The 13,096-nt window shown below is 53.7% G+C and overlaps 3 protein-coding genes across 3 annotated transcripts; 2 read left to right on the top strand and 1 right to left on the bottom strand.

The window, feature by feature from the left end:
• Positions 1–1,394: 1,394 nt before the first annotated feature.
• LY79DRAFT_677603 (uncharacterized protein) lies at positions 1,395–2,086 on the bottom strand (the record flags this gene model as incomplete). Its single annotated transcript, XM_060564487.1, has 2 exons — positions 1,395–1,909; positions 1,960–2,086. Coding segments are annotated over 2 exons (642 nt in total), but the record flags the coding sequence as incomplete, so codon positions are not given.
• A 4,955-nt stretch (positions 2,087–7,041) lies between these two features.
• LY79DRAFT_569880 (uncharacterized protein) lies at positions 7,042–7,586 on the top strand. Its single transcript, XM_060559101.1, has one exon. The coding sequence runs from the start codon at positions 7,180–7,182 to the stop codon at positions 7,531–7,533; it is 354 nt and encodes a 117-aa protein (XP_060408446.1). The 5' UTR covers positions 7,042–7,179; the 3' UTR covers positions 7,534–7,586.
• Positions 7,587–11,242: 3,656 nt separating this feature from the next.
• Positions 11,243–13,010, top strand: LY79DRAFT_707471 (uncharacterized protein; the record flags this gene model as incomplete). The annotated part of the gene is made up of 3 exons (XM_060565050.1): positions 11,243–11,951; positions 12,037–12,467; positions 12,503–13,010. The coding sequence occupies exons 1-3, from the start codon at positions 11,289–11,291 to the stop codon at positions 13,008–13,010; spliced, it is 1,602 nt and encodes a 533-aa protein (XP_060408447.1). The 5' UTR covers positions 11,243–11,288.
• Positions 13,011–13,096: the final 86 nt, after the last annotated feature.

Here is a 13,096-nt window from a genome sequence, read left to right on the forward strand (position 1 = left end):
TTCATACCTTGGTCTTGCGCTTCCTGCAGCTTTCGCAAGCTGCGGTGGCATTGCGTCTTCTTGGTCGTGCAATAGTAGACTGGCTTTGGTTTGAAGTGTCAAAGGTTGTTTACGAAGAAGTTTGAGGGCTTGGACGGGGTGCAGTAAGATCATGTGGTGGTTGAAACGCCGGTTGGATCTCTCGATAATTAGGATAAGCAGCCATAGCTGATATTCAAATTGCTAAAGAAATACCATATTGCTATCTACAAAACGTGACGTTGCAATAAAAAACAAGACGTGGATGTGGCTTCTTTAAATATATACTTGCTATTGCCCTGTTCAACCAACGTCACCTTAATAGTAAATAGTGGATAAAAAGTTATATATGCCAATGGGAGAAATGCTCTCGTCTCGGGCGTACCTCCGTAAGAGCCAGCCAGTCATATCATAGCAACTATGTTATGCCAAACTTAGTTGCTGTGAACAATGCGTCATCAGGGTTCAATTTTATCTTGCCTCTGTGATTTTTGCATGTTATGTTCTATAAGACGGGTTCTCCTCGTAAGTGCCAATGCAATCACACTAGAGAGTCCGCCGCCGTCGTCTAGATGACTTGGGGGGCAATCGTACTTGGCGTGGAACTACATATATTGCATAAAGCCTTGTCGATCTTCAGGTCGCACAAGTGGTGGAAACACTGGCAATGGTCTTCGGACCAAGTCCAACGTGCTGGGGAACATGATTCGAGCTTGCCATTGACTCCACCCTGGCATTATCACAACCCTTCCTCATACCAGTTTCCTGATATCATGCTCTTCAAGGCCATTCAACATTTGATGCTGCTTTACTTGCATCTGTTCTGAAAAGCATTATTAGGCCCTTCGCTAGAACTTTGAGCGATCAATTATACCCATGAGTCAGTGCTTTACGGTGCATTGTGGAACGGCTTGTCACCCCACATACTTTTCTGGGCCGTCAGCATCGCCGTCGGTCCACTAAAGCATACCACTGGGGTGAAAGCTGTGGACGTTGGATATAAAATCTCAGACCAGCGCCTATTTCCTCAGTGTCAGTGAAATACTACTCCCCAGTATCGATGAAACCAGGGCTCAATCCGTAATCATCTTATGATGTTGGCAGAAAGCAGGGAAGACTTTGTGATATTGGGTTCCGCCTCACGAAGTGAGTCTAATCGGTACAAGAAGCCCTCGCGTAGATGGATAAATATTGAGGTTTTCGACAGTCGCCAATTACAAAGTGTTGCATTTTCCACATTAATTTATATATTGATGAAGCGGGAGGCGCTAAGAACCGGACATAGTGACTGACGGCGTTCTTGCGACATTTCCTACCTCTTTTGAGTAAATACGCTTAGTTTACGGCAGCCTCTAGCGTGGTGATTGTTAGTTGGTCTACCCATCTCTCTCGCCAATATGTTCGCTCTCATGAATCTGAATTTGCCAAAACCTTTGATTAAGCGTCTCTACATATGCTTTTGATGGATCTGCCACAACCAGACCCAAAGCCACTACCAACGATACCGCCTTCTGATCGGGACCGCGGCGGTGCTTGCCTCGCATCTCGAGGTCCTTAATTATCACAACCGCCTCACGGACCTCCATGACGCCCTTCGTCATGGCCATGGAAAGGGGGCTTTGTGCAGTCTCTCCGACCAAACAGTACCCGCTGTAGGGCGTCGGGTAGTACGTCAGAAAGAGACGGAAATAGAAGCGCAGAAGAAAGAAAACAGTGGTTCTGGGTATGTTTTCCGGTAGTGGGGGACAATCTTGAGCTGGTATATAGCGGCCGCGTGCGCGGCATTGGAGTTGCCTTGTCTGAGGCAAAGGGTCGAAGTGGCATTGTAGCGCTACCACTCTGTCGGGTGGATGGCCGCACAAGGTCAAGAACAGCCAAGTGGTAATATATTCTGATAAATGTTAGTCAAACACGATCCGAATGATCCCTCAAACACCTTACCTACTTCAATACAAGCGTGTGGTGTGCACAACCGTCGCCTCTGGCCAACTCCCGCGTTAGGCCGAGAAAGAAGTTGGAACCCGGTATGGGAAACCGTGAAGGATGCTGGATTATGCGCTGGTGGAGTTGCATGGAGAGGAATTTTTGTTGAGGTTGTAAGCTAAGTTGCCTCAAGCCGTAGGACATATGGCTAACCAACTGTGACCACGGTCTACTAAGATGACATGGAGACTTCCTGGCAGAGTAGGTGAAAGAAGTTCAACATTGAATGAAACTAATATATGCTCTCGCGTTCGGTTTACGTCCGTCGGGCAATTGAAGATATCCCAAGCCATCTGAGCTGTGACAAGCTGCCAGACCGGATCATTGTCGATCATGTCCCGAGGCTCAATCGAATTGATGCCGAAGAGTTCAAATATCTCGACCATAACTGGCATTTCACCGAGATATTGTTCGCGCTCCGCCCGGCCTCCGAAGGAAAACGAGGTGACAGAATGTACAGCAGAGAAGTCATGGTGCAAATGGTGGTATTTGTAGTCTCTTTGTCCTTTGCACATAGCTGCTTCGATTCCTCGTAGACAGCGTAGCCGACAATGACGGTTTCCGGTTTAACCGTGTCATATCTCAGCTATCGCATGGCGAGGCTAAGCGCACAGCAAGATGGCTTATGCGCTATTATTTACACACGCCCAGGCGGATAGAGCATTGATGAGAAGGCAGGAACAAAACTGGCTGTTTCTAAGGAGTGCTTCCAAGAAGAAGTCCACATCAAACAAGGGCATCAACGGATGCTCTATTTCGAAGTAGAGTTAGTGCACTTGGATTTCAATTCGTTACTGATGGTCAAATTTGCCCATTCAGAAATGTCAACACTAAGAAATCTCTTGTTGAACGATTTCGAAGGCCTTGAAACCCCAGAGATGCGTGAGGTACCTTAGCCCATGCAACCAAGCTGCTGTTGTACACTAAAGGAAGATGGGTAAGGTTGAGGATGATTCTCATGAACTATCCTAAGAGAGATACACGACAAGTGCTAGTTAGTTTCCAGATCAACTGCCGGTCAGCGGCAACTGGAATAGCATTGTTACAATAGAGGCTGCTGAGTCAACGTACGAAGATCAAGGGCATGTCCATCTAAGCATGTGATTCGAGGAAAGCAGAGAACTCACATATTTGGGGGGTTGACGACATTCTTGTTAGTTCTGCTTGACTGTGAAAGAAGCTCGGGACCCATGTTTGACGGCTGAATCAAAGACCTAATCGGATACGCAATGGGGTGTTTCATCATCAGCTCAAACTCCAGAGAAGATTGTTCGGGTGGCAAATCCGTCCTGTCAAGCGAAGTCCAGGACAGCGCGATGCCACAACCACCCAGAGCAGAGGTGAGCTCTGAGGGATCCCTGCCGTTCCTAAGAAGTCAAAGTGCCTTGAAATCCCCTCCATCCGACACATTTTTCAACATGCTGATCAAGTCGGCTGCTTCTGTATTGCTGTCTGCTTCTTCTTTGTCTATAAGCTGAGTGCCGACGGGGACTTTCTTCCAAATCCTGTCGGATATCATTCGATACTCGCACTTGATTCCTTGAGGAAAGCATTGAGAGCAGGTTGGCTGTCCATCGCACTGTGAAAGGAAGACTACCAGCATGTATTAGCAAAAGGCGCCCGATGGTATGCGCTAGGCGAGGTACATAGAGAAGGGTATTTCTCACGGGAAGAAGAAAATAAAGTAAAAAAGAAAACAAAAAAAAGGGCAAACCTCTAGATAAGGAGAGTCAACGCACGGCATTTTCTTTTCCTGGCAGGAATCGCAAACTTTGAAAATGTATGGACGCCGTCTCTTGGGTCCCTTGGGCTCGCCGCTCTCGCCGTCCATGGGGAGTCCATCGGCATTATTCGGCAGAGGTCGCGGAAGGGGATGCTTGAGGTCGTTATTATCGAATGACATTGAAAGCGATGACTGACTCGAGGCCGTGACATGCTAGGTGTCCACCCAGCCAAGTTTAATAATAGAAGAGCACAAAGTAAAGCCCTGGCGGGTTACTACTATATCAGAGAAGAAGATAGAGTACTCTGCTTGCCGTGCTTGGCGATCTGTCGTCCCGGATTCCCTTGGAGAGAAGAAGCTCGTTTCTGAAGGAATCTTGTCAAGAGGAGCTAAGGTCATGATGCAAATTAAGAATGCCATAGGCACACTACGTACGCAGCACGTCTGCTATGCTATACACCTACCTACCCCACTCCACAACGTAGCCGGTGCAACTTGATTAGGTCGGATTATTATCGGTGGGAGTCCTGATTGGTCATAAGCATATTCAAGCCAGGCCAGGCCAGGCCAGGCCAACGATAATGATATGACTTTGGCCTCGGCCTGCTGCGAGTCTGTAGAGGCGACGGTGATGGTGGGGGGGCCGAGGGCCGAGGGCCGAAGCTGGCCCAAGCTTGGGCTGCTTCCGATGACAGGTGGGAAAGGAGCGCGAGCAAAAGTGCGAGGCCGACGGGCGATCTGTGCGCTGATAGGCAATGGAATTCTAGTTCGGTATATCGAAAATTTGAAAGATGCATCGGAGCGCATTCCGTCCAAGGGTGTCCAGGCTCAGGGGCCCACAGTCACCAGGAAATGGCTTTGCACAAGGTGGCCCAGGGGGGGAGCATAACAGCATAATGCCCACGGGCCCTGCCCACGAAGCTGGGGCTGTAGGGGATGGCAATGGTAAGGACTGGGGAAGTCCCGAGCAGCCCGAGAAGAACGAGGGAGAAGCCAATGGTACTTATTCATTGGCTGCAGTGCGATGGCAAACAAAACCTGCCACAATGGTGCGATGTGGTGGGGTTGTGAATACGGAACGGATTGTGACGCAAATCACACGCATTTAATCATTCTCCGCGGGGGTGTGCCACCACGTGAAGCAATCCTACCGTTTGGTCAAGAAGTGATGGGAACGTCCCCCGGTAACAGGGCACTGAAACAGAGTTTATCAACTCTGCGAGACATCCCGGTCAAGGATGGGACGCTAACCCTACGTGATAGCCCAATTCGTAAGGATGATGCTGCCGAAACGAGCAAATCCTCTCTCTCTGCCGGTGTACCTACCCGGCAGGCACAAACGCTTGGACCCTACCTAGGTGGGTGAGTTCTTAACTACTTACTTGGAACGATATCAACCGACAGGGCGCAAATCCCCATCAATTGCAACTAAGCCCCGTCCTTTGGTCGTCCTCATACGGCCCATACGGGTTCCCAAACCGACCGCTTTCGTCTTTTCTTCTTTTCTTTTAGTGGTGCTGAAACCGGTCGGTTTTGGTGGGATCCGCATGCTCCCTTCCAGTGTCCGTTTTCTTGAGTCTTTCGATGAGTTGAACGGCTTCCAGTGACTGCCCAACTTCACCGGTTTCCTCCGCCCTCGGCAAAAATGAGGCCCAGCTGTCCGTGAGAGGTCGTAGCAGTGAAATGATAAAATGGGTGACAGACCACACTAGGACAGCTGACTACAGCTTCCACTCTCAAGACAACATGGCCGGTTAGCCACAGTGCGGGCTCTAGCCACTTCCAAAGGACGAAGCACGCATAGATGGGCAGAAACACGAATTGACAAGTGGGAAGGCTGTCGGCGCCTGACATCCAATCGTTCAGAGTGGAAATGAGTTCCGGGAAACTGTCCAATTATCTTTCATCGTGCCCGGGCTGGAACTTACTTCCGGCACCCTTGATCCACGGCCGACGCAGCCAGGTAGGCGGTATTATCACGTCACTATGCGGCATTGGATTGTAAACACCTTGCTGCCTCTTCGTCCGGCATACTGTACAAGGCCCGTATGCTGCCGGCTTTTAAGCCAAACCCGGCAGCCAGCCATCTTCCACGAGACGCTTCGCATTACGGTGCCTCTACGCTCAGGTAGACCCTGCCATGGTCCTCGGTACAGTTCACCACTGACCAACAACTCCCCAGCCCGGCCATTCTAGGGATTAGTACGGGCTTAACGTAAGGCGGCTCAAATCCTCCATCTACCGCTGCTCTGCCGTATCGTGCTGCACTCATACCAGGCTGGCCTGGCTAGTCCCAGAAGCAAGACCAGGGTGGGGGGTTTGTCTAAGCGCTCGCAGTCTTGCTATCTTTTTTGTTACTTTCCATTTCGAAATGTATGCACCACTTTTGAAAGCGTTACATGCAAGGGTCTGCATTGCGGCTCTATTAACATTATATAAATGGATCTTGGTTCGTCATTTATCACCTGTGGTCAACGATATTCCAACCAGAGTCCTCCCGCACCCAATCGTCCCGTCTCTCAGAGTCGGATATCTGATTTCACCATACACTCAGTAGGGATCTTGGAGACGGTCTACCTTTTTTGACACTTGCAAACCCGTCAAGCTGTTCCCGGAGTCCAACTTAGCCGACCAGGCGGCCCGGGGAACCCCACGGAGCTTTCTTATATGACAACTACCCGTACGTTCCCTTCGCTAGGGAGTCCCAGTAGCCATGCACTTCTCAGCCGGTGATGGCGTGAGCTCGACTCACCCAAGTAGGTAACAGAGCCAAAGCATCCCTTCGAAATACTCCTAACCCCTTTACCGACTTTATAGAGGCGAGCGCTCTACAACAACAACAACATCACCATCAGCCTGCCTGGACTCCTTTCGAGCAGCAACAGTCACCCTTCCAGCAGCATCAGTCGCCCTTCCAGCAGCTATTGGGAAACCGGGCCGCAGCGCCTTCGGCTTTGACCTTAACCCCTGTATTCTCATGGCGCACAGCGGACCCCCAGTCGTCGATCTCGACGCATAGTTCTCAGTCATGGCAAGGCTCATCATCCGGTAACCCTTCTGATTCTCTATCATCGCCGACAAGCTCCATGCTGTCGCTCGTAGCCCCTCAATTCGTCCATTCGGCAGGGGAAACGCGACCTGTCCAGCCAGCAGACTCGCCGGAGACGTCAAAGCGCCGCAGGGGTCGCCCGAGGCTTTCGGAGACCAGCCAACGCGCCAGGGCTGCGCAGACGCCCGCGAAAACGGCCAAGAAGACCAAGCGTCAGCGCGCCTCGACAACTTCGGCAAGCGAGGACGACGACTCGAGCAGCAAGGTTGGCGGCGGCGGCGGCGGCGGTGGCAGCGACGACGACGACAAGAGGAACAGGGTCCGCGCGCGCAACCGCGAGGCCGCCCACAAGTGCCGGCAGAAGACACAGAAGGGCATCAGCCAGCTTCAGACGCAGGAGGCCGTCATGGGAGGCATCAATAGGAGCCTGAAGTCCGAGGCCGAGATGCTGCGCGGGGAGATCCTGCTGCTGAAGCACATGGTCCTCCAGCACAGCGGGTGCGGGTGCTCCTTCATCGAAGAGTACATAGCCGGCGCGGCGCAGAACCTAGTGCAGTCCGGCGCCAGGATATCCGCCTCGCCTCGCGGCGGAAACGCAGAGACGGACGGCCAGCACTCCATGGTCGGGGGCGACGAGTGTTACATTGACCGGCGGGCGTACGACGCGCACAGCAAGGCGGAAATGTATCTGACTGGGTTCGAGAGTGGGTTCTTTGACTTCGAATCTACTCCGTATCACGCCACAGGGATCCAGCTTTGAGGTGATAAAACCGTCCGAGGCCGGAAGAAAAGGTGAGCAGGAAAATCCGATGGGGGTGGGGGGAAGAAGGGGGGGGGGGGGGGGGGCGCAAATTGGGAACGGAAAGGTCAAAGGAGTACGCGTTGCCACATTAACTGATCACGGATACATCGTCCAGTTAGAAACTGGCACAGAACCGACTGGCACAGTCAGTCACAGCTGGGTGGAGTTGAAAAGGCGCACACTGGTGCTTCTCGTTAGCCGTCTCTGGTGCGACATTCTTTACACACGGCCCCAGGTCTGAGATGGGTGTTTTTTTTGGGAACGGGGTAGTCGGAGTCACTATCACGAAAACATGTTTGGCAAAGGAAATATAATAATACCTGGCTTGTGGTTTGCATCTGAAAGTATGCCAACGCATTGAGATGCTACCAGGCGCAGCAGGAGTTATTCACGCAGTGCCTGGAGCGAAAGAGTACGTCGCTTCAAACACAAATCCTAAAAGGCTGGAATACCCTGTCCCTCCTACGGCTTCTACTACCCGCCCACCCACATGCCGGCCCCCCCTTCCCTCATCTCTCGTACAATTACACGCGCTGCCACACTCTTTCCTCATTGGCATCATCTTTTCTCTCTATTGATACCTATAGAAACTCTCTGAAAAATCGTCAAACAAACTGTTACGTTTACGTAGGGTCGGTCAGGATAGATGCTGATTAGGGACCAGTGGTTGGCTTAGGCTTAGGGTTGGATTCAGGGCCACTTACGAATGTGAATTGGTTAGGAGTCGTATGTTTGTGGCTGGGGGGCAAGATCATATCTAGAGCTATCCTCTTCCATCGTCAACTGTGCCATTTGGAACCGGCTGCTTCTAGCAGGCCAGTGAGAACCAGGAATATGCCAGGAGTGCCGGAACCTTATCGCTTCATCGAGGAGATGCTACGGATGCGCGTGTAGACAGTTCCGCCGGCTAAGCAACAGGGTTCATTCCAGCGCGCACATGCTCGTCTATCAAAAGAGACGGGCACACAGGCTAGGCCCCCAGGGGATATTAAGGTTGATTTTCTTTACTCGCACCCACAGCGGGCCTCCACGGGTGTTTGTGCTCGACGGAAACCACTCCGGTCCCCCGACCAACGACCTACGAGGCTCCTGCCCCTGCCCCTCCCCCTCCCCCACCTCCCCCTCATTCGGAATACCCCTGTCCTCTCGCGCGCATGTCATAGTGTTTGGTCACAGGTTATTCCCCCCAAACCCCAGGTTCAGGGGACGGGGGGGCCTTGGCAATGGTGGGGCAGAAGTGAGCCGCACGCATCCTCACTAGTGCAGCTCCGTAGACAGCCTCGACTTCTGACGCAACAATGAGAGGACCCGAAGTGTTGTTGACGAAACCCCACGAAGTGAGGCCCGCCGTCTGTCCAGCAATTGCTGCTATCATGGATCACGCTCTGTGCTTTTTTACTTTGCTTTTTTTTCCTTCTTTTCTTTTTGCAGAGGCCATGCACGGATCGGTTTTCACAGTGTGTGTCTTGGGATGGCCTCCGGTGAACCGTTCCCCTTTGCCAGCATTGCGCTTGCTAGGATCCATCTGTAACGCAGTCGTCTTTCGGAGAACGCGGCTTGAGAAACACCTTTTAATTGCCGCACGGGGACCGCAGGGCCTCACTCATTCAGGTAAGATGAGCCTTTCCTGGCATGTCTGGTGTAGCTTGTAGAGGCGGGAAAATCTCCGTTGGAGTGCCTGTCTCCACTTCAGACGGGATATGACATTCGTTCCGATCAAAGCATACAGCAAACTCTCGTATTCCTTTATTCAAAGTATCTGTCTTTAGCCTTCGCCTATCTATGTTCGATCAGACGCAGCCACGCACCCCAAATGTTTCGTGTCGAGGGCATATGCATACTGGTTCCCGCAACTGCTGTCTTGATATGATTTGCATGATTTGGCTGAAAAGCGTAACTGGTACCTACTCAATGCCGAGACATTCGCCGGCATACGGGCGGACTCTGGCAGCCTAAAATAGCAACACCGGAACTTCATTCAGACAACTGTAACAAACCCTCTTCGGCAGTAGCTCAGTTGGCCAAGCTTGCAACTTGAGCCTGTTCATAGTACACAAGTGCTCTCGGTATAGCATCCATTCCGGCCAGACAGATATATACCGTGTTTACAGTCCACTTTGCCGAACCCAAATCTGTAAGTTGCTTATGGAAAGAATATCAGTTGCTAGCCATCGGGTGTGACTGCCGATTTTCCGCTTACACAATGAAAGAGAGAGAAAAAAAGAAAGGAAAAGAGAAAGAAAGAAAAGAAAGGAAAAAGAAACAGTGGGTGAAAGCGCGCATCGGCACCCCAAACGCAGCATGGGTACGTACGTATATTCTATGCTGACCAAAGGCGAACGAGTCTCCTTTCCCCTCTCTGTTCATTCCATGCACAATCGAACTCGGGTTCCGCGGGGTTTGAGAAGATTTGCGGTGTTTGAGAAGAGTTCGAAATAGGTCGATGACTTCGTATGAATCGTATCAGTGATGCTCCACAATCGTTTACTTCTGCAGGGGTTGACGATTCAAACCAGGAATCGGAGCTTCGGCACAGGTTCAGGGCTCCTTGAACCCATCTTTTGCATATGAAATGATTGCTCTATGACTTGGGTAGGTCTGCAAGACGGTCGCTCCTAAGGTACACGAAGAGAGTAACACAGTTAGAGGATTGCTCTACGGGCTGTCTGCCACACGGTCACACCACTTTTGTGTCTACAAAACAGCTCAATGTGAATATGTGCTGTACTACAGTACCCTTACTAATGGCGCTTACATGGTCATCATATAGTCTCTACAGCAGTAATCATATCCTCTCAGTTGGCGGTTTCTCTATACTGCCTCTCTGGGATCCTCAAGGCCCAGCTGAGTGACAGACAAGAGAATGAGCTCTTGAGAAATCACGCAAGAACGGCGGAGTGCCTTGGACCCTGAGCACAAGACGGAGTGCCTCCACAATTGTGCCCAAAAAAGTTTATGAAATGCCGAGGCAAGATGGGCGGGCTTCTCCCTCGAGGTATTGCGTCGGGCTCCGTAATGACCGTAAGGAGAGCAACGGTAAAACCGAGTCGGTTTGTCGGGGTTGAACCGAAGCGTCATCGCATCCTTTCACGACCGAAGTGTACATGAAATGACCGAGCAAACTATTTGTCCTGTCAGCGCTGTCATCCTTTGATCCTACGATGCGACGCCGTTGGGTATCGCTGGCAGCGATTGGCACAGTGTATGTAGAAGTCCCTCGTAGATATGGGAAACCTGACGATTTCTGGTGTTCTCTGCCCGCCCACGTCTTAGTTGACGACCGAGCCGTGCGGGCACAAACTGTAAAGCCCAGACCCTGAGTGTAGTTAGTCGCACCGCCATTGCCATCGTCAGCGCCGCGTGTCCTGCTTCCACCCGAGAGGAAACTGTAAGCGCAATGGTCGGCTCCCGGGCAATGGTGGCCCACTGCCCCGGTGGGTGGTCAGCAACTGATGTCCGTCTCATCCAACGTAGCTCCGGGAGAGCACGTTACCCGTGTGCTGGACAACCCTAGCGCTAGTCTCTAGTTGGAACCCTTAGCACGCAGTCACGGCTCTCGGATCCTTATAACGAACGGCGCAGAAAGCTTTTCTTTGAAATGATCCGAACATGTCAGCTTTTGGAAGTTCCGAGGAGACTGGCAAGAAGAGGTCCCATCGTCCCATCTCAGAGCTTTCCCCCCCCCCCCCTCCCTCCGAGATAAAGCACAAGCCATGGCACCGACCGCGACCATGGATAACGGAACAGAGCGCCCGCGGCAGCCGGACCTGTCAAAGTACCCGAAACTCTCACGGGAGCAGGCGGGCCACCTCCGACACTTCCACAACCTCGTTTCCCAGCCCGACAACGACTGGCACCTCATGGGGTCGCAGGAGCCGCTGCAGGAGTTCCTGGACGCCTACCGCTACCAGCTCGCGACGATGGCGTACGCCGCGGGGCTGGCGCACTATCACCGCCAGCCGGCGCTGCGGGGCGTCTACAAGCCGCTGGTGCGCCGGGCGATCCGCAAGATGCTCCTGCGCACCGTCTGGGCCTACTGGTTCAACACCAGCATGGCCGGCACCGCCACCGACCCGGACCTGAAGGAGCTGCGGACGCCGTGGGCCGACCCCGTCGCCCGGGAGAACATCATGTACAGCGGCCACCTGCTGATGATGGTCTCGCTCTACGCGATGCTGTTCGACGACGACGAGTTCGAGGCGCCCGGCGCGCTGCAGTTCGTCTGGGACCCCCTTTTCTTCGGCATGGGGCCCGAGACCTTCTCGTACAGCGCGCAGACGCTACAGGACGCGATACTGCGGGAGATGGAGGGCAACGGCTGGGTCGGGTCCTGCTGCGAGCCGAACTGCGTGTTTGTCGTCTGCAACCAGTTCCCCGTAAGTCTTTTCCCCAACCCGGGACAGAGACGCGCCCGAGGTGGCGAGCTGACACGTGGTCCTAGCTCATTGGGGTGCGGCTCAGGGATGCGCGTCGAGGCACATGCGTAATCGAGGGGTCCTGGAGAAGTATAGGGCAGCCTGGGACGAGAAGGGGCTGGTCGGGCCGGATGGCCTACTCCCGGATTTCTGGATGGTCAGGCAGAACGTGACCCTCCCTGCCAGAGACCCCGCCTTCACGGCTTGGGGGTGCGCCTTCATGAACGCCTGGAACAGCGCGTTCGTGCGGTCCCATTTCGACGAGCAGTCTCTGGGCTACGTCACCAACACCGGGGGGGAGGTGCGGCTGAACCAGCCCTCGGTCGCGGCCGAGTTCAGGAAGCTCGTCAAGGAGCACGGGGCGTCCCCGACTTCCCGCGCGACGCTCGAGACGGCGCGCCGGAACGTGAAAGAAGCCATGCGGGCCGATCCCGCCGAGGGGAAGAAGGGCTTCCCGTACACCAAGCCCACGTTCGGGTACGTCGCCCAGTGGCTCTCGGAGACGGGCAAAGACGCCGCGCTGAAGGGGCTGCTCGAGTACGCCGACGAGAACCTTGGTCCTACGTGGGAACGCGGGGGCTGTACTACCCCCGCAACGACCAGCGGTTCGACGGCGAGCTCGAGTGGACGCACATGGACCCCTTCTCCGGCAACGCCGCGATCGGGTACGCGCGGCTGAACGTGGAGGACGGGCAGCGGATCGTGTGGGAGCGGCCGTGGACGGCGGAGGCCGTCGCGTCTCGGCCGTACGTCGACGGCGTCACGCTGGGCGACGGCGTCGACTTCCCGCGCGGCGACTGGGACCCGGCAAGCGGGCTGCTGGTGCTCACCGTCCGGACGTGGGACGGCGGCGCCAAGGCCATCCGCCCGGTCGTCAAGCGCCTGGAGCCCGGCCCGTGGGACGTCTTCGTCGGTGGGGAGCTAGCGGTGTCACGGGTCTTGTCGGCCGGGGAAGACATCGCCCTCGATGTGCAGGTGGGCGGCGCAGACCTGGACATCGTCGTCGTGAAGCGTGTCTAAGAGAGGGGCGCCTCTGGAACAGCAATGCTTGCAAGTGAATCAACCACCACAGGAGATCATATCCACCTCGTGACTACCCGCGTCAT

This window comes from Colletotrichum navitas, assembly GCF_030913465.1.
Source record: "Colletotrichum navitas strain CBS 125086 chromosome Unknown LY79scaffold_106, whole genome shotgun sequence".
NCBI lineage: Eukaryota > Fungi > Ascomycota > Sordariomycetes > Glomerellales > Glomerellaceae > Colletotrichum > Colletotrichum navitas.